The sequence below is a fragment of the Tympanuchus pallidicinctus genome, unplaced genomic scaffold, assembly GCF_026119805.1.
Source record: "Tympanuchus pallidicinctus isolate F22 unplaced genomic scaffold, pur_lepc_1.0 scaffold20, whole genome shotgun sequence".
NCBI classification, from domain to species: domain Eukaryota; kingdom Metazoa; phylum Chordata; class Aves; order Galliformes; family Phasianidae; genus Tympanuchus; species Tympanuchus pallidicinctus.
In genome coordinates, this window is record NW_026294722.1 from 8,982,205 (window position 1) to 9,007,975 (window position 25,771).

The 25,771-nt window shown below is 44.1% G+C and overlaps 1 protein-coding gene across 1 annotated transcript; it reads left to right on the forward strand.

The window, feature by feature from the left end:
- The first annotated feature begins 546 nt into the window (after positions 1–546).
- AHCY (adenosylhomocysteinase) lies at positions 547–24,947 on the forward strand. The gene is made up of 10 exons (XM_052684148.1): positions 547–676; positions 2,163–2,353; positions 5,051–5,126; positions 6,733–6,885; positions 11,022–11,134; positions 12,612–12,819; positions 13,655–13,742; positions 14,672–14,789; positions 20,930–21,124; positions 23,932–24,947. The coding sequence occupies exons 1-10, from the start codon at positions 649–651 to the stop codon at positions 24,061–24,063; spliced, it is 1,302 nt and encodes a 433-aa protein (XP_052540108.1). The 5' UTR covers positions 547–648; the 3' UTR covers positions 24,064–24,947.
- The last annotated feature ends 824 nt before the right edge of the window (positions 24,948–25,771 follow it).

A 25,771-nucleotide genomic window follows, 5' to 3' on the forward strand; every position in this document is an offset into this window, starting at 1 on the left:
TAGCAAACATCAAAGAGGACAGGGCCTCTGCACACTGTCTCACCCCGTGAGAAGGTTGAGACGTGACAGGCACCAAGATCCTCCCCTCTGTCTTTCTCCCGAGCTTTCCAACACCGGGTAAACATGAGGAAGCCTTCACTGTGAAATATATCATCGATAAATGACGTACAACATGCCGGTTGCACAGTTTGCTCCAGATCACAACTGAAATTTCCGAAAAACGCTTTAGAACAGTACAGAGAGCAAACCAACGCGTGTTTGACCCTCGGGCAAGGCCGGGGCCGGGAACCCGCATTGGTCGCCGCCGGGGCAGGCATTTGGGGCGGCTGCCACAGGCTTCCAGCAGGATCAGGCCGCAGCCGAGTCCAAGGTCCGGGCAGCTCACGTGCCGCTGAGCTCGCCGCATCGCCTCGTTGCGCTCCGCGAGGGGAGGGCGCGCAGCTCCACAGCCGCGCCTCCAGGCCCGGCCCCGCCGTACGGTTCCACCGTGCTCCGCAGCGCTCCCACGCCGGCGCGGGGCCGGTCCGGGCTCTCCTCGTTCCCGGGCTGCACGCGCAGCCCCGCCTCGCGCACACGGCGGCTCCGCCTCCGCTTAAAGCGCGCCCGCGGCCGCAGCCGCCTCCTGTTCCCGCTCGCTCTGCCGCCGGCATGTCGGACAGGCTGCCCTACAAAGTGGGTGAGTGCGCGCGGCCCGCCCGGCCCGGCCCCGCGGGGCTCCCGCCGCTCCTCGGCGAGCGGTGCGGACGCGGGGCGGTGAAGCCGGGCCGCTGCGTGGGGGTCCGCGGTGAGGCCGGGCCGCTGAGGGAGGCGGCCGCGTAGGGGTGGCCGGGGCTGCGGGCGCGCAGCGGGGATCCGCTGGATGCGTCCTGCCGGGAGGATCGGCTGACGATCGGGACCGGGATGCGAGCGTGGAGTCACCTCTGAGCGGCGGGAGGGGCTGCGCGAGTGCCGCGGGGAGCGCCGGAGCCGGGGCTGCAGCCGGCCGGAGGTGCGATGGGGAAAGATCGGAACGATCGCCTCTAAAGAGCCGTAGGGCTTTGGAGGATTAATAAACATAATAAGAAAATAGTGCACTCGTTTAAAAAATAAAAATAAAAAATTTGACAGGGATGTGAACCTAAAATACTAGGGTTATTTTAAAGCACGCACTGGAAAGTCTGCGCGGCTTTTAAGAAGGGTGAGATTGAAGAGCATCCCCGCCTCCACTTCCCCCTTGTCAGCGGTGCTCCGGTGTCTGTCCGCCTCCTCGGCCTCTTCAGCCCCTGCTTGCTGTGACGCCCAGGCACGCGGGCTTAATGGGCATCGCTTGGAAATAAAGTGCAGTTAGCCTGTCTGCGTGAAACCGGAAGCTCTGACTTGGTGCATTCACCAGCTAGCTGAAAGCAAGCTATCTGACCGTGCTGTTAGTGAAATGATAATGTCCTGAGGCCTCTGAAAGAGCTCACCGGGTGCTGGGGCATTGGCACTGGCTGGTGCTGTGGAGCAGCGTGCCTGGATGCTGGCTGTCCACCTGCTGTAGGTGCAGCGTTCTCTTCCTTGCTCTATATGCTGTTGGAAATCTCCTGTTCAGCTTTTAGTGAACATTCTTAGTGAAAGATCCTTCTTGGAGAAATAAAGCAGATTGTGAGTAATGGTGCTTTAGAAGCTGTCTTTATGGAGACACAGTGGGAGCCTGTGCAGCTGAGTCCTCATTGGTGTCAGGGCTGGGCTCAGTGCCTGGAGACCTTGCAGGGAGTGTGCCATGTGTGTTCCCACTTGTAGAAGCTGTGACTGTACGGGCACTCCCCCCAGGCATGCTACTCTTTCTGTTATGGAAGGAAATCTCTGGAACTGTCAGAGCCTTGGGCAGCGTTTGCAGAAATGAATTGGAACTTGGAACTTAATAAATTGGCTGCAGGGCTCCTGAGCAATAGATTAATGTGCCTGTGCAGGAGCTTTGTTGTTTTGGGGCTGTTTGGTCTGAGCTTGCTTAAAAGCCTGTGCGCCATAGTGCAAAAGCAGGGGGGTGAGAAGGATGGGGCCCATTTTTCCCCTACTCTGCCTCCCAGCTGTTGCTTGGTGTTCAGTTCAGCTGTTGCAGCTGATGCCTATCCACAAGTGTGAGAAGGGCTACCAAGGTCTCAGCTATTTAAACTCTGACACCTGTCCTCCTTCTCTTGCAGCTGACATCAGCCTTGCTGACTGGGGTCGCAAGGCCATTGAGATTGCAGAGAATGAGATGCCAGGGCTGATGAAGATGCGGGAGATGTATGGTGCCTCGAAGCCCCTGAAAGGCGCGCGGATCGCCGGCTGCCTCCATATGACTGTGCAGACAGCAGTTCTCATAGAGACCCTTATAAAGCTGGGAGCTGAGGTAAAGTGACTCTGGGTTTCTCCTTCAGCATGCTCTTAGGTAATGCTCTGCCTGGGGCACTGCTTCAGTTTATATAACTATCACAGGGGATCCTGGCAAATTTGTCTGCATTTTTAGAAGAGTCTGTGTTCCGGATGGATTATTTCTTCTTCCCTTAAGCAAAAACTTAACAGCTGTAACGCACACCCCCTAGGATGTGGTATGTGTCCTTTCTCTGGACAAGCTGCAGCTTCAGAAGTGCCAGCTCTAGACTGGGTTGCTGGCTTCAGCAGCTCTGTCGACTTCATGCAGCTCCCTGAGCAGTGATGCTAGGAACTGCTCCCATGCATTGTGTTGTGCTTGCTTGGGCATGCAGTGTTGTTGCTGTTAATGCTGAGGCTCTAGTGACTGCCTGCAGCATGGATTAGCTAGTATTAAGAACTGCACTGTGGCTTCAAATTCAGCGAAAAGTTATGAGACTTCTGAGAGCTGCTAGCCCTTCAGCTGTGCAGAAAATGTTGCACAAGCAGTGTGGCTCAATGATGGCAGGTGGGGACTCCACTGATTTCAAGCACAGTGTGTGATTCTGGACCAATTACCACAGTCCATGTTAAAGACTCAGACACCTGTAAGCCCTTTACTGCATTGTGCCGTGTGCCTGACTTGCAGAATGGAGTCCAAACATCATGGCTGAGTGATCACTGCACAGGACATCTCAGCACAATCCAAATAGCTTGTGTACTGAGCGGGGAGCTCAGTGGTGGATTATGTTAAGCATGATTTGTGATCTGAAATTCCTTTGTCCTGAAGTTTAGCTGTATGCACCCTGGCTGCCCAGAGATGGTCCTGTATGGGATCTGTTCCTGAGAGTATGTGCCTCATACACAAGGATTACAAGTATTGAGGATTACAAGGGAAGGATTACAAGTATTGACCGCTGTCATGCTTACCCGGAGGCAGTGGAAAAAGGGGAAGCTCTCTCCAACAGATAAAGCATTTCTTTAAAAAGTGAAAGCTGGGGGAATAGATCTAGTCAGGATGCAGGGGCAGCATGTGCTGTTGTGTATGGAGATTGTCCTGGTCAGAGCTGTTGTGCTAGTGCAGTGCTGAAGGAGAACTTTGATGTGGATTTAGCCCTGGCTTTGTTCCTATTATTATGTATGTAACTTTGTCCCTTCTCAGGATTTAAAAGCAAGCAGTTCTTGCTGAGTTTTATGAAGTTCTTTGCTGTTCCTGTTGGTTGCTGTATCCTAGCATAGCTGGCTTAGGCAGCAGTTGTGCGCTATCTTAAATATAGCTAAACTCCTTCAGTCTGAAAACAGCCCAAATTCAGTGTCGTATGGGACGTATCAAGTCATTCAGGGAGATCCCTGCAGTGATTTGGTTCTCTAAGGATAAACTAGGGTTGTGCCTTGAAGATGTGTGCTGCATTCTTGGTGCTTTTTATCTTGGTGCTTGATCGTGAGCTCCTTTCTTGTTCTTATGCCTGCATGTTCAGACTGCTCTGAGTTTGGATTCAACCGTGATTCATCTGTTCTACCACAGTCTGTGTGCTTGGAAGGAAGGAAAGTAACTGCAATGAAACTGTATCCTCTGTATACTCTCCTGTCTCTTTGGGGGTGTAGACTGGGGAGTTGGAACCAGGTGATCTTTGAGATCCCTTCCAACCCAAGCTATATAATAGTGAGGACATAGCTCACTAGAAATCGTGGGATTCCTTCTGCCATGTTTCCATGATAGCAAATAGGTCATACTTTCTCAATTGCACCGTGGTTTCTAACAAAGCACTTCAGCTTGACTATTGGCCTCATTGCCTTCTTGGAGAAGCCCTTCCTAATACCTCCAGGACAAGTCTGAGGTTTTCCCCTACCACCTCCCAAGGTAACAACATTCCCAAGCTCTTCTCTGTAACCTAGCACAACTCCTTCCCCCATCATATCTAGTTTAAAACACTGCTAACCAGCCCAGCCAGCTTGCTCCCTAGAATATTTGGTCAGCTCCTTAAGGTCTGTTGCAAATCAGCATGCAGATACCCACCTGCTGGTCAGCTCTGTAAGGAACAGAGTGAGAGCTCCAGTGCATGGTTCCTGGTCACAGAGCGGACCTGGGAGCCACTACTGTGAAGCTGCAGTGGGTGTGCAGGTCCCTATTAATGCAGCTCAGTGATGTGCTGTTGCTTTTCTAGGAGCCCGAGCCTAGTTATGAAATCTGTGGGAAGTGCTTAGCTCAGCTGGAAAAGCTTCCATGACTGGAGAACAGAGTGGGAGCTGTTTGAACATAATCTCATGAGAATGCCTGTTGATAGCATGCAGCATTTCAGATGTGTTTCTGACATTTTTGAGTGCCACTTGGTACTGCTGCATGGCCATAGCCTTTACTGGACACTCATTATGTGGCTGGTCTGAAAATCTGAACTTCAATGATGCAGACTTTCTGAACCCATCACACTGTGCTTTTCCTGAAGATCTGTAGCTGGACGTACTCTTTGGGTGCCTGGCACAAGCTCTCATAAATAAAGAGGTGGCTGAATACGTGGCACAGCTGAAGCTCTGCTATCCTTTGAGGTGCCATTATTCTCTCTGTACTTTTACAGAGCTATTTAGAAAGGCAGGAATTTGCACTAATACACTTCTCTGCTCTTGTTCCCTTTTTTGTCTAAATAGAGTTCCTGATATCTCAGAACTTTGTTCAGCAAATAAAACTTGAGTTGTTTTCCAGGTACAATGGTCAAGCTGCAACATTTTCTCCACTCAGGACCATGCTGCAGCCGCTATTGCAAAAGCTGGCATCCCTGGTAAGTTTTCTGTGTTCTAATTGGGCTTTGAATTGGGATATAGAGCCTATTCTAGCTAAATCAAACTGTACAAATCAAGCTTTTCTGAATAAACTTCAGGATAGAAGTAGCCTCTGAAAGCCAGTGTTTGTTACAAAACAGGATGTCCAAACTGCATTGCATCGGACAGTTTAGCATGCTTGGTCATGGCTGATCTGGTGTTAGACTACAGAAGAGCTGGGTTGTATGTTACCAACCTTAAGCCTGTTTACTAAGATGATTAAATGGGCAGGTAATTAGAGATTGGTGTGTAGGTGTGTATGGAAGGTGTTTGGTGCTTTCCAGCAAGCTTGCTGCTAATAGTGTTTGGGGAAGGGAGCCCTGCTGTTAGCAGAGGCAAAATCTGTTTTCTGACAGCCTGGTTCTTTCCTTTGGAGGTGTCTTTAGCTACTGATATAATTAGCTGTTGCAACAAGTCTTTCCCCAACTGTAGTCCATTTTAAAGTAACAGAAGAAAAATTCCTTCCCTAGCTCTTGTGGTATTACTGTCTGTGGGCATCACCTCCTGCCTGCCCCTAGCGTGCAATGTGAAAGAACCAGCAGCAACTGCCTGGATCTAGATGTTAGAGTATTGCATCTCTCACTGCTTTTAACACTCAAAACTCAACTGAAGAGCAGTCTGTGGGTGGAGCATCCATCTGACCTTTTGGTTTCCACCCTTGTTGTCTTTGCTTGGTGGAACTTGCACTTTTTGTTAATATTACACTTCATACAGAGAATCTAGAGACGTGGGAGGAATGCTGATCCTTTGTAGACAATGAGGGACACTGATACACATTTCTGCAGAAGGGGCAGCTGCAGGGATGGCTTCAGAGCTGAAGTTTTCTGTATAAACAGCAGAAACGTGGCAATTTATCAGGTGTCCAGTGTTAGGGTATGTAAGTTGTGTGCTCAGTATGTTTGAATAGCTGAGTATCGACAGGGCTTGAGCATAGCATGAAGCAGCTACAAATGCCTGGAAGGACAAAGGCACTGATAGATGTGTTAGTTGCTGAAGCGTGCTGTTGGTAGTAGATGTGCTGATCTTGAGTTATGCCCTTATAAGAGCAGAGGGTGCACAGCAGCATGGATTTTAGCACTGTGCTGGAAACTAGAATACAAAGCTGCTGGAGAGTTTCTCATCTGGTGCTTTGTTCGTGCCAAAGGCTGGTGCATTTTTCCTGCTGTACTGGAAATGCTGTAGTTGTGTTTTCATTTGTTTGTATCAATATGTCCTGCAGCTATTTGTAATTCCTGGTACTGTGGTGAATTAAGGGAGTAAGTGGGGCGTTGTGGATGTGAGTCTGCTTTAGTTTGCTTTGATTTTTCTTTCTTAATGTGGAATAGTGAGGAAGGCAATGAAGTCTTAGTTTTAATCAAATTCATGGCCTGGAACAGAAGGCAAAATGTTTTAACTTCTGCTCATTTTGAGATCTTGATCTTCTTTCCAGTGAAAATGTCTCTTCTGGCTTGCAGGCACAAATAATCATTTACCTGTCAGCTCTGCTGCCGAGTGCTGCCAATGAAATTTTCATTTTGCTGCTTTGCTATTTGCTCAGTAAGAAACTGTTTGTTTGTTCCTATTTAGTATTTGCCTGGAAAGGAGAAACGGACGAGGAATATTTGTGGTGCATTGAGCAGACCCTGTACTTCAAGGACGGGCAGCCCCTCAACATGATTTTGGATGACGGTGGAGATCTTACCAACCTAGTTCATACCAAATATCCACAGCTCTTGAAAGGTAACTTGCAGTTTTTGTCAGGTACAGTTCTACCTGGGAGGCCTGTTTGGCACTTTTTCAGTGGGAATTCCCTGCTTTGGTAAAAGGGGTGCGGGAAGGTTGGAAAGGCATGTGCAAGCAGGCAATGGGATGTGTCTGCAAAAACTGCTGACAGTGCAAGAGCAGCATCTCTTTTCTGCAGGAGCTGTTGTTTCTATCCTTCCTTTGTAGTACTTATACTACACTGACTGTTCTTCTGACCTTCATTCACATTATCTGTTACCTGAATGACAAGTAGGGCTGCTGTCTGGCCAAGGCATTTCTGGAAATGGCTGGGTTTTAGAATTGCTTAATGTCTGCTTGCAATTAATATTTTCTAATGTTGTTGCTTCTTTGTTCCCTGTAATCTCAATGCACCTTTACATCAACTCATGGCGACTTGTAGTTTTTCTTGGAAAGGAATGGTTTTTCACAGTACATGAACTGCAAGGCATTACTCTTCCCATTTATCAGTAAAGATGCTGATAGTCAGGGTTGTGACTCTTGCTTTGATGTTATTACCTTTAGTATAAGCTAGTAAAACAGCATGGTGTGGCTAGCACGTGTTATTTGTACAAAGACTTATCTGAGGGTACTTTGGCATGACTTGCAGTAGCAGGCTGATCTGAGCTGGGCAACTATAGCAGCTTCTTTGCTCTGCTGGATTTCATTATATGTGCTGCTGCAAGCCACAGAGGCCTATTGTTGCTGAAGGACATTTTTGATCTAGGATTTGGAGATAATTGAATAGGCATATGGGGGGGAAACTAAACTGATCACTGTTTGCTGTTCTGCTGTTCATTTTTGGGGCCCTTACAGGGGTTGCTTAGAAACTGCTGGATCAGCTTTCCTGAGCTGTACTGCCTTAACAGGTTAGAATAAGAAGTAGTCAGCACACAGGGCTGTGTGAAGGAAGGAGGCTGGGCTGTACAGCCCATCTGTGTGCTTGTATGAGTAGGGTGGCAAGGAAAAGAAGAAATTGCAACTGTGTGACATGCTTTGCTTTCTCTTTGACCCTCATCCTCATGTCATTAGATCTCCAGCAGTGAACTGCAATGCAGTGGAAATTGGTGTCTTCTTACCAGAGGTCTCTTTCTTCTGGGCTGCCTGTGTGTGAAGTTCATGACCAATGAAGCCACAGTTAATCGTGTCTCCTTGGAATTGTGACAGGCCCCAAAATGCATTTTTTCATACTTGAGTTCTGTTTAACGGGGTTGTTCCCCTGTCAAGCACATGCAGTTAACGCCTCAATTTGTGTCTATTTGTGTTTGTTCTTGAGGGTGCTTGTGCTGAACTTTTCACACCTGCAGCCTTGTTATCTGCTCTTCAAAGTCCTCTCACTTGTCTCGCACTCCTGTTGTGCAAGCAATTAGTATGATATGTTTCAGCAGGACAGGGTCTGTCTCCTGTATTGGCATCCGTCTCTGGTCTGCCATCCCATTTCACAGGAGTGGCCCTTCACCTGGGTTTTTGAAGGACCTAGATGGAATGTCATACCTGTCAACATTTCCCTTGCTAAAATGTGTGCTATCTGCACTGACTGGAGTTGAGAAGCCTTCTTGCAGCATTCCACCACCTGTGGAAGGTGACAGAACTTGCTATGGTTTATCAGCCAGTCTCGTGCTTCTTAGAAGAAGAAAAACTTCCAGAATGGGACTCTGTGAGGAGAGCTTTGATTGCATTGATCTGCACTTAGCTGTTTGTTGCAAAGGCTGATTCAAAGAGAATGTGCAGCATCCTTTTTTTTGTGCCTTGAGGATAACAGTGGCCAATAAATTTTAAAGGCAGGTAGTGATATTTGAAAGTCACTGAAAATGAATGAATGTCACAGTCCAACGATCCCTTTGTGGGTAAAGACAGGACAACAGCAGTGTTAGAGCATGCACAGCATTTAGAAGGGCTGAATTGTGAGTGCAGGAGATGTGGCAGCATACTGTTGTTCTCCCCCAGGAATGTGGGGAAAGCTGAGAAGTGAGCAGAACATTAGTGCGTGGAGCTGAGCTGTGCATGGCTATGAACAGCAGTGTGTGCCATTTGCTATTTGAAGGTTGGGCAAGTTTCCTGACCTGATTTCACAGGGAGCTGTTTTCCATGCTGCATCCCTATCTAATCTATATGGAAGTTGGTTCAGTCCTAGTGTGCAATGAATAATTTTAAGTAGGGCTCTGTAGTTCATTCAAGTCTACTTGAAATAGGAGATGCATTAAACTGCTGCAAGTTTCCCCTCATCCTTAAGCACCACTGCAGTTAGAGGGCAGAATGGCCTTTGTACTACTGCCATGTTTTGCTAGGCAAAATGCCCTTAAAACCAACGTAAATGAAAGAAGGGAAGGGAAAGACTTCAGAACCAAACAAAGTCACCTGAACTCATGCAGAGATAATTTCTGGCATCTCTGCTGAAGCCTGCTGTTCAGAGAGGGCTGGGAAGGCTGTATTGTTGGTGATCCGTTGGGGCAGACTTGCTCATTGATCAGGTAGGTAAAGCAGGTTCAGCAAGAATTCTTCATGTTGCTTCAGCTTTTTTCCACGCTTTAGGCCTTTCTCTGTTCTCAACTCACTTATTGCTCAGGGAATTGCACTGGAAAAACGCTTTGGGAAAGGTGCTGTATTTCACCACGCACCAGATCATGTTCTTTAGCTTGTCCTGCCCCCTACCAGCGAGCTCTCAGCGTGCCAGACCTCAACTTAACCGTCTCAGCAGGTGACCGAGCGAGCAGCGTGGCACTCGAGTGCAGTCCGTGCTGGCAGCTCGCTGCAGGCGGTGCGGCCGCATCGCGGGACGCGTCTCCCCGCCGATTCCCCGCGCGGCAGCCGGAGGTGGCGGCGATGTCCGTGGTGCGCCGCAGGGGGGCGCCATAGCTCCGCAGCGGCCGCGCTGCCCGGGCCGGGCCGTGTGCCCCAGGTGCGCCGCCCTTCCTGAGGCGCGCTTCAATCCCCGGAGCCAAAAGCCCGTATAAGTGATGGTGGGTTGCTGGTGCTGTGCCCTTCCCTCGGCTGCTGGTCAGGGTGCTGTGCCGGGAGCCCGACTGCTGCTCTGTGCTGTGGGACAGGTCCATGTCGTATGGATCTCTGCGCAGAGATGTTGCTCTTGTTGGTGGTTTCAGCTTGGGTGAGCAGATTTGCTCTATTTTCCCCTGGTCCTTCATACAGTGACAGATTAGCTGACTCGGACTTAGTCACTTTAACCTGTGCAGGATATGCAGCTCAACTGCGTAGGTGATTTTCAGGTTTATTGATTGTCACAAATTGCCTCCGCTTTTTGTGTGCAGGTAAGCTTTGAGCAACACCCTGAATGCTTACAGTATAGCAATTAGACAATTTGCATGCAGTGAGATGTTGTTGAGATGGTAGGGGAAAGAAATATCTGGAATTCACACTGTATTTAGTAAGAAGGGTAAGCAGGGACACGTTTACAAATTTGGCTTTTGGGTGTTATTTGAAGTGAGGTTACTTTGTGACAGTTACTGTCATATCAAGGTCTGGTTCCCTTATCCGATGTTTGTATTTTTAAGCAGTCCTTTGTTACCGGCTTCCACCTCTGGGACTGTTTTCAAACAAGGACCTATTTGAAATAAGACTTTGTGAATGTGCTCATAATTTTCATGCAGTTAATGTCTAGATTTGGAGCATGTGGAGCATGTTTAATGGGAGCTGCAGCTGATTATTGACAGCAGGATTGAGAAGAACAATCCAAAACCAAATTTGAATTTTTCTTAGTTGTTTCAAACGCTTTAGACTTGAGTGTGGTCATCTCTCATCTCCTTTCCTGTGTAGAACAGACTTTAGAAAGTGTGAACATCCAACTCTTTTTTGCAGTTGGCTCAGTTGGTGAGAAAATAGATTAGAGCTGTCTTTCCTGACTGTCTGGTCTAGAATTGGCCCCTTCTATATTTCCAAAGATTTCTTTGTCCAGCTGCTTTGACAGCTGCGTGGGGGAAAACTTGCTTGAAGCTTCAGAGTGCCATTTGAGGATCCAAATGAAGGTTCTCACTTCGTCCCTGCTTCCTGCAAAGATTTTTATAACTTAAACCTCTGGAAGACGCTATTGCACGTTGGACGTGTTGGTTTGCAGTGACATTAAATCCAGCCAAACATAAATCATTCTGCTCTGCCCATAGGAATTAGAGGTATTTCAGAAGAGACAACCACTGGAGTTCACAACCTGTACAAGATGAAAGCCAATGGGACTCTGAAGGTGCCAGCTATCAATGTTAACGACTCTGTCACCAAGGTACTGCTGTTAAAGCACTTATGCTATGCTGTGCTAACAGGTTTGGTGCTAGGATGTTGTTATTCCCCTGCAAGTATTCTTTCCCTTGCTGAGCTACTCTAGATGTGGAACTGAATGGTTTTTCAGCATATCCCTGAAGTGAGTCCACGATGTCTCTGGTGTGATGTGTCATAAATATTCCATTTTTAGAATGTTCAAGGCTTAATTGTCTGCAAGGATGTGTGTTATATTATTAAAATGCTAAAGATGTGAAGACATCTCTGGAATTATAGTTGTGTTAGCAGACAGGTAGTTCCTCTGTCAAGAAACAGATCATCACTGTGTGACTTAAAGCCACAGGCAGATAACAGCTGGAAAAGAAAGTGAATGAATTGCATGAGCTTTTGGCAGGGCAAAGTATTTCTGCAAGCAACAGTTGCTAAGGATAGAGCAGAAAGCGTTTATATCCCTTGTTTAGTTGTATTTCTGCTTCCCATGACAAGTCCTGATGAATTGAGGAAAGAATGGTATTGAGAGAGTGTTGATGATTTTGAATGCAGATGAATTATAGAGGGGTTTTCAGGTGTGCATGAAGCTTATGTATCCAGGTGTTTTGAAAACTAGTCAGTAAGTATACTTTTGAGTTCCTGTATTCAGTTCTAAACAGTTTTCATAGTGAAGCCTTGTGATAATAATTCCTGCCTGTAGTGTGGCTGTGAAAAGTAGCACTTTAAGGCACAACTGTTTCAGTACTTCTTGGCTTACTCTGAGACTAACCTCAGTCTCCTATGTTTTTCTGTCAGGAATGGCATTTCTCAATGGTTTGGTCTGCTTTCTTTGCAGCTTGTTGTTTGAAGACTATCTTGTTTCTGTTCACAAAGATGTCTGACATCTTTATTTCATAGCTAATGGGCTGGAAACCAGTTGATTTTTGGATGTCCTCTACATCCTTTTCACCCATGTCTTTGCCTCTTGCATAATAACTACTAATACTGTTCAGTACGTTCAGAAATTCAGTTGTTTCTAAAAAAAGCCTCTGAAATGAGCTTTTGAATTGAGCTGACTTTATTCTAGTGCCAAACAAGTGCTTATTTTCAAGTACTGTTGAGGATTTGTGCAATGAAAGATTTGTATGAACTGAAGTTACAGACCTCCAGGAAGACATGCAACTGAACGACAGATTTTTGCTCTTTTGATATTTTGACTCTATGCCAACTTCCTATGGTATTGGTAGGAGCAAGAGACTGCCTTTATTTTCATTTATTTCATTTGTGAAATCTTTCTCACCAGGGACATGGTGAAGCCTGTATGTGGCATAACTATGTAGATTGAAAAAGGATAAATGGAAAACATCAAGCCAAATTATCATCTTCTCATCCCTCAGTGTAGTTAATGCTTAGCTGACTGTCTGCCTCCTGATTATGTGTGCACACACAAATCCATTTTGCTTCTCTAAGGAGTTTTTGCTTGAGTGAATTTTCTTCTGTTTCTCCTTCAGAGCAAATTTGATAACCTTTATGGCTGCAGAGAGTCCCTCATTGATGGTATCAAGCGTGCTACAGATGTCATGATTGCTGGGAAAGTAGCAGTGGTGGCAGGTTATGGTGATGTGGGCAAAGGCTGTGCTCAGGCCCTGCGGAACTTTGGAGCAAGAGTCATCATCACTGAAATTGATCCCATCAATGCACTGCAGGCAGCTATGGAAGGTGAGAACAGAAGGTATAGAAATGACTGTGTCTGATGGGAGTGTTTCTGTGTTGATGGAGAGCAATAAATGACAGTTGAGAAAGTTTCAGTGGGTTTCAGCCTCTGTGTTGTAGAAGTGACACTCCTCTTGTTTAACTGAGCACACAATGAACTCTTTCCTTACAACTTCTATTGTTGTAGGCCTTGAAGATATGTTTGGAGGCACAGATAAAAAGATTCTAGTGGGAAAGCACTATTTCATAATGCTGTAACTCTGGTTGTGAGGGGTTAATTATCTTCAAGTTGGGCAAGTCTACGAGGTTAAGACTCACTAGAATATTTCCACAGTAAAACAGCAGACCTTGTCTTCATTAGATGCTTTTGTAGATCACTGCCACTCTGGCTTTCCAGTGTGAAGCTGTGCTTGCAGCTCATTCTCAAAGCTGTACTCCAACTCTTCTGTGGCTGCTTCATTTAGCTCTGGTTCTACCAGTTTATCCCATTTCTTTTCATACATGATTAGAATCTGCATGTATTGTGGATACATTTTCTTTGGCAAGCAAACTCTGAATCCAATCTAAGAGCTGTGGCAGACATTACAGCCTTGTTTGCAGGATGTTGGTTGCATGAGATTCTCACACTGGAAGTAGGTGAAGGATACAGATATTTTGTGCTGCCTTGGTATTTAGTGTAAGGAGAGTACATCTGCTAACATGCATTCTCCATAGATTAAGCATTGTCACTGCCTTCTATTACTCATAATTTTTTCTTTATGCTTTACTCAGTTTTGCAGTCCATTTTTGAGCAACATCTGGTGATTGGGGAGGGAGATAATCTTTTTTCTCTCATTTTCAGGTTATGAAGTTACTACAATGGAGGAGGCTTGCAAGGAAGGCAATATCTTTGTTACAACCACTGGCTGCACTGACATTGTTCAGGGCAGGTATGATTTAGTCATTTGCTTCAGTGACAACACACTGCTACAGTTCGATTTTTATATAGTCATAACTTGTCAGCAACATGGTGAGGGATAGCATTAATTTAATGAGAAACTGAAGGTTCAGTTTTTGAACTCTGTTGATTGTTGCCACGTTGCAATTATTCCTGTCCTGCAGTGCCTAATGCTGGAGAAACAAGAAGCATAGATGGACAGAGAGACTTCAAGAAAATGGGAGGGCGGGCCTGAATTCTGTAATTAATTGTTAATTCTGTTATTCTGAATTCTGTTGATAAATGTGAACAGAAGGGGAGGTGGGTAAAGATTGAAAGTGATTCCATCTGTGAATACACACAACAATCTTGAAACTAATCTGTTCTCAATAAACAGCCCTGCAGGTTTTTTACTGTCACTTCTCAGATCTCAGTTTATAGTCCCTCTGCTCTACACAAACTCGTTCCTGTTTTTGCCATTAGGATGACATATGTTGTAGTATGAGGTCAGATTAAGATAAGAGGGAGAGATGAAGCCATTAGTATCCAGGAATGTGAAACTGCTGGGAACATTAAAGTAATGGAGAAAGAGATCATTTCTGTGTAGGAAGGAACAGAATAACTGCCGATATTTCAGTAGTGACCAACTAAAAAAGTTAATTCAACTTTCTATACTGGGACAACAATTTATCTTCAATAGCCTCTTCCATCCTTGGGAAGAGTCCTTTTCTAGGAGCTTGAAACTTTCCCCAGCAGGTTTTACATGTGTAGATGATTACTACACCCATGCATCATGTCTGTGAAAATCAACTGCAGATCTTCATTTCTCCTTGAGCAGAGCTGTGGACCAAAGCACCTCCTGGATTTGGAAAAGGAATGTTTCTTCTGTGTATTGACTTTTGATTTTTTTTAATTTTTTTTTTTTTTTGTCTCTTCCCTCAGGCACTTTGAGCAGATGAAGGATGATGCCATAGTTTGTAATATTGGTCATTTTGATGTGGAAGTTGATGCAAAGTGGCTGAATCAAAATGCAGTAGAGGTGGTGAATGTTAAACCTCAGGTGAGGCAGCCTGTGCAGAAGGCATCCTGATAGAACAGAGTGATTGCAAGTCAGTGTCTGCTGCCAGAATGGAAAGTGTTTCTTTTCAGATGCTTCTACTCTTTACATTCTAGCTTTTATATTGTTGGTTTTTTTTTGGGAGCCAGGTTTGTTCTGGGCTAACCTTAATGCAAATTCTGCTCTGCTGTTGCCCTGTTGGTCTGTAACAAGCTGCATGTAATATTCTTGCACTGATATTAAAACAACTGGTTCCAACAAGTGCCCAGAACTTACAGCACAGTCTCTGAGAAGAGATGCCTAGTATGGATACATCTGTGTACTCTTTCCTTCTGGGCAAACAGGAACCTATTCCTTAGTGATGGTCTCATAGTTGATTGCATCAAATTCGTTCCTTACGGGAGGTCGACCTTGATGTTTGGCAAAGTATGAAAATGTGCTTTTTGACAGCCACCATCTGAAAGTAATGCCATAATTCAGTTTAAAAAACAAGGTGAATGATGAATACAGAACGGACCATTAGAGATCATATAAAACTTCTTAGGAACAGAGCCTGTGGATTCTCTAATGGTTGATCTCAGTTTCCTCCAAGGAAGTTACTTGCTCGTGTAGATGTGCTGCACCAGAACGGTCTTAGGTCTAATGCAGAGTGCTAGTATTAGAATGAATCTCAAGGAAATGTCTTCTGGGGTTCTGCCAAGGCTTGAAAAACTCACACCTTTGTTTTCAAAGCATTTTTTGTTCTGAAATTAAAGCCTTGGGGAAGCCTATGTGGAGCTTTGCCAAATTCAGGCTTTTCTTCCAGACTCGGTGGCTTCATTTTAGAAACCTGTGGAGACCAGAAGTCTGTGTGTGGGCAGAGAAGGAAGGATGTTTTATCCTTGCTCAGCTTGCACACCCACCATGTATTCACTTCAAACTATGGCAGTAGGCACGCGGAAAAGTAGGGATCTACTCTTCAGCTGTATCCTTAAACAGAAACAACACAAAATTAAAGCTTGTTTGAAACACAGCCGTTGAGGGAGAACATCACTAGAACTAACCAGTCTCTTTCTAACTTGGTATAGAACTTCTGATTACCTTTTGAAGAGGTAACTTTTGCTCACAGTGGGATTCTCAGACAGGTTTTTTACTTTTTCCTTTAGCTTTACCTAGGTGTATGTCTTAGTAGATCTGTCTGCCCTTCCAGATTTCGTGACCCTCCTGTGGCTTTTGGCCACCCACATCAGATTCTTGCTAACCCATTGTGAGAGTCTTTTCAGTGTCATGTTTGTTGCTGTGGCACTAATTGTGAAGTATGAAGTTATACTTTTAGATTCTCACTATGTTTGTGCCTGCTCTTGCCCATGACCTTAATGTAAGGCTGACTTCACTCTAGCTTCTGTCCTAGAAGAGCCTGTAGCTAGCTGCTTGCTTTTGGATAGCTCAAGTTTTAAAAGGTTTTAAAATTGGGACTGTTTATAAATGTTGTCAAAGGCTGAAATGGATATTAGTGTAGTGACATACAAACTACCTGCCCTTGACTATTGAGTGTGGCTCTTAAAATCCATGTGAAAAATTGAATATCAGTGTTTGAGAAAGCAGCAGTCCCTTTTCTTGTCAGGAGCCAGGTGCCCTGAACAGTGAGATGCAGTGTAGTGCAAGGCATGAAAACTATTAAAAGGGTCCGGTTCAAAACAAATGTTTTATTTTTAAAAGATTGGAGTTAGGGTTAAAGTAGCCCATATGGTCTAATATTGAAGACTTACCTCCTTCCTGTCCTGAATGTATCTGTTGTGTTCTGTAAACCATTGCTATTGTGAGCAGGAGGTTCAGAGTGACCCAAAATAAAGGACCTGTTAACACAGGATGTCATCCAGGGGGCTGTAGGTGACACAAGAATATGTACAAACTTCAGCTAAATTTTTAAACGTATATTTTAAAACAACAACAACAAAAAAAAACAACCATCCCTGAATGGACCACCTCCATCTCAGCTTGATTTTGAGATAGATGAAGCTGAGAGGATTTATTGGGAAATTTGGCTTTTGTTGTATTCTTCCTTATCTATTTGCTACTTACTGCTGGAGATAGGATATGACTTTGGGTTTAGGAACAAGGAAGTATCCTGCAGCTTCAATCTCTCACAACCAGCCTGGGAGTTCATCTGCACTGGAACTAGAATTGGTGGATCCTGGTGGATGGCAACCAAGGCCATGGGAAGGATATTGGATCCAGATAGTCTTTATGGTCCCTTCCAACCTAAGCCTTTCTATGATTCTACAGTTCTGTGACAAAAGTGCTCCTTTAATGAATCTGAACACAACTGAGAAATCTGCCCTGGCCTAAGTGATGGACTGAGAAATGTCCAAACACATGTGTAGAATCAGAGAATGATAGAATGCCTTAGGTTGCAAAGAACGTTAAAGATCATCAAGCTCACACCCTCCAGCTATGGACTGGCTGCCTGCACCCCCCAGCCTGGGCTGCCCAGGGCCCAGCCGTGATCTCAGACACCTCCAGGAATGGGGCACCCATAGTTTTTGGCAGCAGTGCTGGGTAAAGAATTTCTCCCTCACGTCCTACCTAAATATCCTCTTTTTTAGTTTAAAGCCATTCTCCCTTGTCCTATCTCTATCAGATCATATAAAAAGTCACTCCCCCTCCTGCTTATAAGCTCCCTTCAGGTAATGGAATGCTGCATTGAGGTCTCTCCTGACCCTTCTCCAAGCTAAACAAGCCCAACTACCTCAATCTTTCTTCATAGCAGAGGTGCTTCAGCCCTCTGACCGTATTCATGACCTTCTTCTGGACCCACTCCAACAGCTCTGCATCCTTCTTGTGCTGGGGGTCCCAGGCCTGGATGCAGTAAGAGGGACAAAGCCCAGCTTTTCATCCACCAAAAAAAAATTTCCCCCTCACCCTCCACTAGTAATGCAATTTAGTTTCCTGCATTTGGGGAAATCACAGGGTCAGCACACCTGGAGTGCACGTAAATGAGCCTTGCCCTGGGAAAGCCATCTTCCTGATCATGGTGTCCTCCCTGCTAGATTAATGTCTTGTCCCTCGTCTAAAAAGGGGGCCTCAAGTAGAGGACAGACCTGTGTTAAAGGTGTGATGCCTTACGCTAACCTTTAGAATTTTTTCACTCCAAGTGAGGAGTCACACATTTTTTATAATACCAAGTACCAACTTGAATTTTTACTAATACTTGGCAGCTTTTTCTATATCCTGTAGCAAGGAGGGGAATATAAAGCAAGAGCAAAAATCTGTGATCAAAACCTCCTATGAAGACATCTGTCTCTTGATCCTGAGGATTATTACCAGAGCTGAGTGTCTGGTTGCTAGATGTCAGCTAGAGGTAAAGCATAATTGCAAAACAGTGTCCAGTGTTGTAATTTTCAGTATCATATGGTCCCTATTTGGAAGTGATGAGCTGGCAGAAGAAATCTTTAATACTTGGGAAAGGAAAATGTCTTAATGTGCCATTCTGAATCATCTGGTGCTTTCCAACAAGGAGAAAATAGGCTTATTCCTGGAAAGCTGGCAGGTTGTTTTGAATATCTGCTTGCAGTTCTGGTACTAGGTTAATTTGTAGCATGAACTCAGCTCTTGAAGGGAAGGAAGGGGCAGGCTGGGAATGATGAGCTTTGGCTCTGCAAATAAGTCACTTATGTATATATCATGCATGGTCTGGAGGGAAGTGCAAAGCAGCCAAAAAGGCCAGGGTAAGCTAAGTGCAGATAGGGAGGGAGAAGAGGCATTTGTGTAAACATGGAGATGAACTTAACAGTTGGATAGCTGGAACTCGAATTCTCTAGCAGCTTACTGAGCTTGTAAATCACCTGGTTTGTCTGTCCGTAGTTTAGGCTTGTTTTCAAGTACTGACTTAGCCCATTTCTATTCTGCGTTTCTTTCCATACAAAGACATGAACTTGCATTATTGCACATTACCCTGTGCACTGAATCGATCGTGTCTGCAGATGGCCAAAGGTATGAGGTTCCACGCACCATTCAGAAGCTGTCCAGGGATTTGTTGGGTCAGTGTATAGATACGGTGTCTTAAACTACCACATTCAAACCTTGAAACTTAGTTGTAGCAGTGTTACAGTTGAGGGAAAATTAATTGTAGCAGTAAACAGTGTTTACTATCAGCCATGTTGTTGTAGGGTTTTTTTCTTTAGCATTCTGATTTGTCTGCTTTCCTCTTTGTTTCGTTTCTCCCTCCCATAGTCTTCTGATGGTGCATGTGGTATTTTTTGAGTGAACTGAGAGCTGTCACTAGTGGTCCACACTGGAGAATTAGCATCCATAAGAAATATATTGCAGCTGCTCAGTGAAAGAAAATTCTTGCTAACCTTACCTTGCTGTACTGCTCTTGGGTAGGAAAAACAAAGAGTTTTATTTGGAGCTTCTGTTTGAGATGGTTACTGTCTACATGCGTGCTGGAGACAGTAAACTGTATTATACAAACCCCAGAAATAGAGTATTGGGATTGAATCACAGCTGGGGAAGATAAGTAGAGGCCCAGCTCTTGTCTAAAAGTGAACTATGTGTTCAAGTAAAATGCTCATTGCTAGTTCAAATTATTGCATTTGTACTTCTAAACTGAATAGAGATTTTTTTGTTTTTGAAAGCAGAATTATTAAAAACAAAACTGAGTTCAGCATGGCTTTTAACCTATAGGTTGAAGCTTTAAGAACAAAATTAAGTGGCTTGCATTTTGCTTCATATTCCCTTTTGAGACATAAAGTATAAATACAGCTGCAGGAAAGGAACCCTTTTAAGTCTTGCACAGTGTCTATGCTACGACAGCAAAGTTTGTCTAAAACATTGTTCACCTTTAACAAAGTTTACTGTTACCTTTTCAGCCTTTTAAAAGCTTTAGTCTGCTTCCACATGCTTGACATAATAGCTGAACAGTAAATACCAGGGAACAATGAACATTCTTACAACTTACAGTCCAGATTGTCATTTCATTTTAGGCTTTAGTATTTAACTAAAATATAAAAAAATATATAAAAATTATATATAAAATATATAATTCCTCTCTACAGGGTGAAGGCAAGGGAGAGAAGAGCTAGCAACTGGCAGAAAGCTAGCATAGGCATTGCAGGATTCCAGTCTGGCCCAGAAAGTTGAGGCACACATGAAGTGACATTCTCCTGAACTCTGAGGTTCTTCTGTAACTGAGCACTGTCTCCTTAGCCCTTGTTTGTCTGTCCTTTTGTCCCCAGCACAGCCTGGAAATCAGCTTGAATGGAAGAATGAATCTTTCTCTCTGAAAGCAAAGAGTGTGAACCAGAGTCTAGGACAGCCATTTAATTTACCAGTTCTTTTCAGCTATGCATGTAGCCTGACTTGCTTGATAGGTGGATAGATCTCCTTGAATTTTGACTTTGGGACTTGTCTGACGCTCGCTTAGGTCTGGTGTCACTGTGGGAGGTGAGCTGTCAAACCACAAGTGTTTTCAGGTCTCCTAGAAGGTGGTGGCAAAGATTTGGTAGATGTCTACAGCAGCCTGTCCCTGAAAGACCAACTGTTCATGCCTTGACTGTAAATCAAGGCATTACTGAGGTGGGAGGATTCACTGGGGAGTAATTTCAGAAGGCTGAGCAAAATCTGGCCCTTACCTGTGTATCAGGTGCAAATGTTCTGGGCTGTTGCAAACAGAGGTGCTGCTTCTCCTCTCTCTCCACACCAGCAGTAATAATTAAGCATATATGAATTTCATCTTATTGCAGGCAGCATGTTCCCTGCCACAGTCACCTGAGATGGTATGCATGTCAAAGAGCCAGAAGAACAGGATAACTGATTAAATATGAAGCAGATGATGATAAGATCTATGTAGTGTGAAGTTCAGAGTAGTTACGAGCCTTACCGAACTCTGGCTGGGAACGGTCAGGAGCATCTTGATTGTAAGGAAAGTTTGCATCATAAACCCACTGCTGAATTGCTGATGTGGGAAGGGGGCCCACCGTGTTTTGCATGACTTCTATGGAGATATTCAAGACCTGTCTGGATGCCGGCCTGTGTGACTTATTGTAGGGTACTGCTATAGATGGGGATTGGATTCAGTGTCCTCTTGAGGTCCCTTCCAGCCCCTGTGATTCTGAGACTTAAAATGCTGTTTTTGCCCTCACCTTTCACTGCTCTTTTCCCAGGTGGATCGCTATAAATTGAGGAACGGTCGTCATATTATACTGCTAGCAGAAGGCAGGCTGGTCAATTTGGGCTGTGCCATGGGTCACCCTAGCTTCGTCATGAGCAACTCCTTCACCAACCAGGTGCTGGCACAGATTGAGCTGTGGACAAATAGTGACAAATACTCTGTTGGAGTCCATTTCCTGCCAAAGAAGGTGAGTTAGAATAGCAGAAAAGCACAAACTTGTAGGGCTTTGGTTGCACAATCTGAAGTGAGCTTTTTTCTTTCTTTTTTGTGATTAGGACAGAGTGAAGAAGTAGAACTTGTTTGTGACAGGAATGTCCTGCTGTTTTTTTTTTTTTGTTTGTTTGTTTGTTTGTTTCTTCCCTCTTGACTTGCAGCTCTTTACTAAGGTGCTGGGAAAGCCTTTGCTGTCTCAGAATAGTCAGGAAGCTCCTTCCTGAAGAGTTGGAGTTGGAGTGAAACCAGAAATCTTTACTTTAGTTGAGAGAATCTGGGTCCCATTTGCACCTGAGCAAAGCTTATCATAGTCTGGTCCTAATAGCTTCAGAAAATATTAATGACATAAATTCCCTTGTGTTTCCCTTTAATCTTATCTATGGATTCTTTGTTCTTGGAGAAATCTGGGTCGTGTCATAACTTGCAAATTCCTTTACAAAACTAACCTGGTTTTAATTTTGCAAAACAAGCATGAGAATTTGAGTTGGTCATTGAAAAGGATGCTGGAGTTAAATCCCACTGCTTTGAAATAGAACCAGGTGTGAGACTAAATGTGAAAATACTTTTCATCTGGGAAGTATAAAGTGTATGTTTGGGCTTATTTGTGAAATGTTTGCTGAAGAACTTAAGCTTCCAGAACTGCCATTGATGATCAAGCAGAGCGTATCTGCAGCTGATCAGCCAGCTCTCTGACACACAGTCATCTTCAGAGAAAAATCTCTGTTGACAATTCCCAGGAAAAAGAGCAAGCCCGATGTTGCTGGCTTCATTCTCTTCCAGAACAACATTTTTTTAGTAATCATACTTGAACTGAAAGTGAGGAATAACACCCGGAACTGTTACTTAGAAATGGAGTTGTGTTTGTGCAGTGTATGGCAGTGATGTTTTCAGGTTCACATACTGTGGCAAAATGATCTTCACCCACTGGGCTCCGCAGATAATTTCAGTGAATAAAGCTGTCTTCTTGTCAGAACCAACAGAAGATGGATAGAAGAGCTTTCTTTCCTTACTTTTGGCTAGTACCTCTCCTTGTTCTGCAAAGTAGCTTTGAGATCTAAATGCAAATTTAAGAACTGGTGACGAGCTGTTACAAACATGCCTGCTTTTCTGCAATATGTTTTCCTGGAAATTGAAGCAAGTTATTGCATCCATGTTCTTGCTGTCAAATCTATCCTTCCTTATGTTGAACATCTTGATTCGAAGTGTGCAGTAGGTAAGAATGTCAGTTTGCCTTTCTCTAAATCTTGAAGTCCATGAGCTGAAGCAACTGTGAAACAGCTTCTTTCTGCTGCAGTTTGAAAACCTGATTTGTGAGATAGTGGTGACTCAGTAACAGCTCCTTTTCAAGTAAATCTAATCTGTCTCAGTTGTGCTGGAAGCACACCTGTCAGATCTCAATATATCATTACAGTTCAGCCTGATATGTATTTGATTTTTAATGTTTTTCCTCTGACGTGATCTACTGAGCTTAAATACTTGTTTCCCATTCTAGACATAGTTCTTTCAGCTGAGTTTTCTTTCTTCGTTTTCTTGATTCTTATGTAGTATCCTATAGCTTTCACGGTTTGCTTCCACATTCTTCAACCACTTAATCTGTTGTTTTTAATGGTTTGGATTGTACATCTTTGCCCTCACTGGTTCTCTGTAGATGTTCAGAGTAACACCAAACTGCCAACAGGTTGAGCTGCACTGAATTATTCAGCACAAGTATAACTTTAATATGCTTGTTATGATGGAGCTACTTCAGAGTAGTTTCTTGTTAGAACACTTCTGCTTAGGATGTGCTGACACATGCACATGCAGAGGATGCATGGTTGGTCGTTTTGTTGATATGGTGATCAAAGATATTGCAACAATTACATACATAGAGGAGATATCACCATTTTTTTTCTCTGCTGCTGCAGTTCAGACTTATCTTGCACCTGCGTTTCCTTAGCAGCGATCATTCATATCTTGCAGGAATTGCAAATGATATGATAACTTATCTTTCTGTTATATGCAACTTGTCCCTTCCAGTGCTGTCCTATCTGCTTGAACGTCTTTCACGGCTCTGCCTTGCTGTTTGACATGGCAGCTAGTTTGCCATGTTGCTGTCTGTTTTCTTAAATATCCTCTAACTTTCTGCTCTTTTTTCTAACCCTTGAGTTTGTATGTCTGCCTGACATCCCTGGAATGAAGAAAAGATCAGGAAGTGAGATATAAAGTATTTTATTATTCATGAAGGCCATGACAATAGATAATAGTGTTGTCGATGAATTAGTGGTTCTGGAATGAATATTCCTAACATACATACCTCAGAGAAAGTATACCTGGAAGGGGGAGATGTGTTACTTTATTTGTACATATTAGAACTTCTATAAAGCATTATGATAGTCTAGTATGTCCATGTCCAGGTGTTCTCATAGCAGAAACATGACTGGGGCTTTTCCCTTCTACCAAACTGGACATTCTTATTTTTGAATAGTTTGATATCTGTTCTTTACCTGTGGATGGATGTGAATGCGTAAATGGGATTGAAATGGGCTTGAGGATATATTTGTCTGTCTCTTGCTTCTGAGGAAGTCAAATTAAGTTGGGACTTTTCCATCTGGGGATGATTCTGTGCTCAGGGTAGTGGTTCTGCACTCAGGCAGTTGGTGCATGTTGACAGGAAAAGAGTTGTATCAGTCTGTTAAATTCTCCTTGGAGCTGCTACTGGTTTTCAGGTATCATTTCTTATTATCAGCCATGATTTCTTGAACTGAAGTTTCTACTAATCTTTTTCAATGCTTTGTTTTCTAGCTGGATGAAGCTGTGGCTGCTGCACACCTGGACAAACTGTGTGTGAAGTTGACAAAACTGAGTGAGAAGCAGGCCAAATACCTGGGCTTGTCAAAGGATGGGCCCTTCAAGCCAGACCACTACCGATACTGAGCAGGTGGCAGTACTCAAAGACCAAAGTGCAGGGATGCAACCTTCCAAAGCTCTAGTGTGTGCTGGGTTTCTGAGAACAAGCCCTTTGCCATCATCCTCTCAGTGCTGCAGAACTTGTGCCCTTACCAATGGAGCTTCAGGGCCTTTTTAGTCTTTTTTTTTTTTTTTTTTTTTTTTTTTTTTTAAAGAAAGAGGATCACCCTGGCTCATGGAATTAGGATTGGTACTTAGCTAAATTCACAGCAAAAAGGATCCTGTGCACCTTTAATTGGCCCCTAATGTCCCAGTAAGAGCTGGACAAAGGAGAATACTAGATTAAACATCGGCTCTTGTCAAACATGTGGCCAGCTGTTTGAGCAGGCTAATCAGTGAAGTGCAGAACTGTTTCTGCAGAGAGATGCTTTCTGCCATGCTCTGTTGGAATTAGCTGAATTCTGTTTCAAGGCTGGTGGTGCCAGGCTTCTCTCCATGAAAGTGCACTAACGGAAATAACTCGGGGAACTAAGAAGGAGTATTTCTGCAGGTTGCTTTTTCTGCCTCCTGTAGGATTAATGTGATCTCCTATGCAGAGATGAGAGCTGGCATTCTCTCTGGATTAATCTACTCCAGTGATTTTAATTAGAACCAAGACCCTTCTATGCTGCTTCCATAGCAACAATGGAAGGGGTGTGAGGCAAAGGTGACTTACTTCAGCAGTCTTCTAGTGTTGGTGAATGTCTGAGAAGCCACTGAGGGGATGATTAGGGTTAGGGGTCTTGACTGGGCCTAGGATAACACCAGCAGCACGCTTTTACCCAAGGTTCCTTTTCAGAGTTGTCATGTCTGCTGTATCTTTTCTGTCACTGACTCAGAGTGCTTTTATTAAAGATGTGACTGTGGCCTGACTTGTGTATTAAGATGCTTTAGGCTTTGCCATGGATCTGTTTGGTCCTGTGTATTCACTGACTCAAACCTTTTCGTGTATCCACTTGTGGTTTCTTGGCTGTGGCAGCTAAGTGGTGTACTTGAGATGAGAAATGCTGTTCCTGAAGTTATTTAGTTACAATTGAAGGGCTGTGTTACAAGATGGGGTGAGGGGAGGAGGGAATGAGGGACAAAAAAACCCAAACAAACAAAGGAAACAAACCCTAACGCCTCTGCCTATCCAAATTCATCTCCACGTGTTATGAAATACCTCCATTTCCACTACCTTCTTCAGTCAGTATTATACAGCAGGCTGAATGTAAGAAAATGAAAAATTTGGTAGAATGTATTAAAAGAAATGCCACCAAAAACCAGCAGCTGAAATGCTCTGAGATTTATGTTTGAGCAACAGGTGTCAGTAAGCAATTAAAACAGGTGGTGTGGAGTATGAGCTCTGGATAAGTCAAAAAAAAATGAGTAACCAAATGTTGCTTTGTATGCAGCTTGTTTTATTGCTTGCCGTTCTGCAAATAATCTGTTGTCAGCCTCTGAAGAGCATCAGTTTTGAGTGTGGGTCTCATGAAGGTAGCCACAACGAATGAATCCATATTCAGTACGAGTTAACTTTTAAATATGCATTTATACAGAGTTCCATCCCAGTGTGTGCACCTGCGTCTCAATGTGGATGGGGTCATCCTACATCACACTCAGCTCTGTGTGTCAGAATAAAGACGACATATCAAGTCAGTAAAATAATTGCAGTAGGGAAACAAAAGCTGGATATTTTTGTTGCCTTTCAGATTCC

What these genes read in the sequence shown, in the direction of transcription:
- AHCY (XM_052684148.1), top strand. Translation starts at nt 649, where the DNA reads ATGTCGGACAGGCTGCCCTACAAAGTGG. An exon ending in ATATCCACAGCTCTTGAAAG is followed by an intron (nt 6,886 to 11,021) that starts GTAACTTGCAGT and finishes CTCTGCCCATAG; the next exon opens with GAATTAGAGGTATTTCAGAA. An exon ending in TCCATTTCCTGCCAAAGAAG is followed by an intron (nt 21,125 to 23,931) that starts GTGAGTTAGAAT and finishes TTTGTTTTCTAG; the next exon opens with CTGGATGAAGCTGTGGCTGC.